Source organism: Chiloscyllium plagiosum, unplaced genomic scaffold, assembly GCF_037043375.1.
Source record: "Chiloscyllium plagiosum isolate Xiang-an unplaced genomic scaffold, Cpla_swu_hap1 HiC_scaffold_27, whole genome shotgun sequence".
NCBI classification, from domain to species: domain Eukaryota; kingdom Metazoa; phylum Chordata; class Chondrichthyes; order Orectolobiformes; family Hemiscylliidae; genus Chiloscyllium; species Chiloscyllium plagiosum.
This window is the reverse complement of record NW_028270165.1, coordinates 27,723,508-27,726,384: the sequence shown is the minus strand read 5'-3', so window position 1 is coordinate 27,726,384 and position 2,877 is coordinate 27,723,508. Positions and strand designations below refer to the sequence as shown.

Genomic DNA, 2,877 nt, shown 5'->3' with positions numbered 1-2,877 from the left:
GGTAGGTCTTTTCTCATTGGAGTGAAGAGGGATGAGAGGTGACTTGATGGAGGTGTACAAGATGTTAAGTGAAATAGGTAGAGAGGATAACCAGAAACTTTTTTCCCAGGGTGGAAATGTGTATGACGAGGGGTGAATAATTGTAAAGTGATTGAAGGAATGTATAGGGAAGAGGTAGGTTATTTACCCAGAGAGCAGTGGGTGCTTGGAATGCACTGCCGGCAGTGGTAGTAGAGTCAGATGCATTAGGAATATTTAAGTGACTTTTGGATAGACACAGGAAGGTGTACAATGAAGGATATGTAGGTTAGTCTGATCTTAGGGTAGGATAAATGGTCAGCACAACATCAAGGGCCAAAGGGCCTGTACAATGCTGGCCTGTTCTCTGTTCCAAATGTGTTAGTGCTTTTACACGTTCTAAGGGGTCTCAGTTTAACATTACCTTCTAGAACTAGTGGGCACTCTGATTTCAAAAATTAAACATTTATTTGTCAATGGCATGTTTTAATCTCTACCATCTGAATGTAACACTAACTCAATGTTTGATTTCAGTAATGTATTAATTATTAATTACCCTCGAGGAGTTAACTGAGTGGAATTCCGTTAAATAACAGGGTATTGGTGACAATTTGAAACTATGAAATGTGATAATTTGGACTACTGGATAGACAACGTCTCCTGGCAGCAATTGAACTTAAAGGAAGCAGTGGGATATTAAAATCGCCAATTTGTTTTCAATTATTAGTAATGATGTAATCTCCTCATTGCGATCCATATGTTAGTAGATTTCCACATTTGTCGCTCTTGACATTTTTCCTTCCCATTTTGATCGAGCCCTGTTATTCTCCTTCTTCTCCTCAAGATTGTGTGATATCACTTTGCTCTTTTTTTCACTGTCCAAGCCTAATCTAAAACAATTTACAATACAAAAGTTGATTTCAATAAATTTGCTCCCTATGGATCGCAACTGTAAGTGTCACTGATGATAATATTAACTTTCACTCGTATGAAGTTTCTGAATTAACCAAATTTATGGAATGTTTTAATCTCTACCATCTGAATGTAACACTAACTCAATGTTTGATTTCAGTAATGTATTAATTATTAATTACCCTCGAGGAGTTAACTGAGTGGAATTCCGTTAAATAACAGGGTATTGGTGACAATTTGAAACGATAAAATTCTGTTGTATCACTTCAGGTGTCACAATTGCAATTTTATAAAGGTGCAATAAAAGTAATATGCTTCCTTGGAATTTATTCACTCTTTCTTCCTCTGTCTACCTTCCAGCTAGTTTACTGGCGATTATGATCCTGACCCGAGGAAGATGTGGTCTCTCCCGATGCATCACATGGTATCTGGTCTCCATGGCGGTGACGGATCTCCTGGTCATCATCACTGCTGTGCTGCTAAACCGTATTCCCGGTGTTTATTTCCCAACTAGTTTCCTGTCAATAACTCCTGTATGCAGCCTCATGATTTCTTTAATCTATGCATCCAGGGACTGCTCTGTCTGGTTAACAGTTGTTTTTACTGTCGATCGATTTGTGGTTATTTGTTGTCCGAAGCTGAAAGGAAAATATTGCACTGAGAAAATGGCAATCACAATAATAGCAACTGTTTGCACAGCAGGATGTTTAAAGAGTGTTCCCTGGTACTTTCTGCATGAACCCATTTACATTATGAACAATATCCCGTGGCATTGCAAAATGAAGGAAATATTTTACACTTCACCAGTATGGGGTGCTTTCGTATGGATTGACTGCATTGTAACCCCATGTCTGCCATTCTTTCTGATCCTTGTTCTTAATGCCCTGACCGTCAGGTTTATTGTAGCAGCCAACAGAAATCGCAGGAGACTCCGAGCCCAGAACATCAGAGAGAATCAGAATGACACAGAACTGGAGAACAGGCAGAGGTCCATCATTTTGCTCTTTGCTGTCTCTGGCAGTTTCATCCTGTTGTGGATGACGTATGTGGTATACTACTTCCACAGACTGCTTTTGCCCCATTATCTTATCAATGGCTTCAATGATCCACAATTCATCTTGCAAGAAAGTGCAAACATGCTCCAACTATTGAGTTGCTGCACCAACACATTCATCTACGTGGTAACTCAGAGAAAGTTCAGACAGGAGTTAAAGATCCTAGTAGAATATCCATTGAATCTACTGGCTAAATTATATAGATAGTGAATGTATAAATTAGTGTGTTTACTCTACATCAAGACAAACACCGAGGGATTATCTCAGAGAAAGGCAACTTTGGTATTTATGAGATGTAAATTAAATAATATTTTTCATTTGTCTTGGCAGCTGTTGGGAAGAATAATTTCTGCTGGCTTGTTGGCAAAGATCGAGCTATTGTTTCCATAGAACGGGAAAGTGGAAATCCACTAACATATGGATCAAAATGAGGAGATTACATCATTACTAATAATTGAAAACAAATTGGCGATATTAGTGTTATCTAGTCCAGATGTACTCCCATGCCATTTGCTGGGTCTCTGCATCTTCAGAATAAGTAGGAATGATCAGTTATTTGAATCTTCTCATATCACTGCAATGACCCCAGTTGGGGGGAATTCTGCACAAGGTAAATCCCAGAATCAAACTGGGCTTCACAAGCTTCGTGATTCATTTTCTGCAATTGGTTAACATGAGGACACATCACACCATATTCATGAGTCCAGAGAAGGTCTTTGCAAAGACCTTCGATGTATTACACAGAAGAAGAAATAACGGACACAGGAGTTGAATATAGATGTTAATTCGAAACATAGTAACATCAACATCTAAATAAACATTCAACCAGTTTCCCATAATTACTCACCACAGATATTCACTCCCATTGAACTATCTTCCCATTTCAAATTTT

At 38.5% G+C, this 2,877-nt stretch overlaps 1 protein-coding gene across 1 annotated transcript; it reads left to right on the top strand.

Moving 5' to 3' along the window:
* Positions 1–1,241: 1,241 nt before the first annotated feature.
* LOC148143488 (putative G protein-coupled receptor 139) lies at positions 1,242–2,192 on the top strand. Its single transcript, XM_087975211.1, has one exon. It carries the CDS (start codon positions 1,242–1,244, stop codon positions 2,190–2,192), a length of 951 nt encoding a protein of 316 aa, XP_087831337.1.
* The last annotated feature ends 685 nt before the right edge of the window (positions 2,193–2,877 follow it).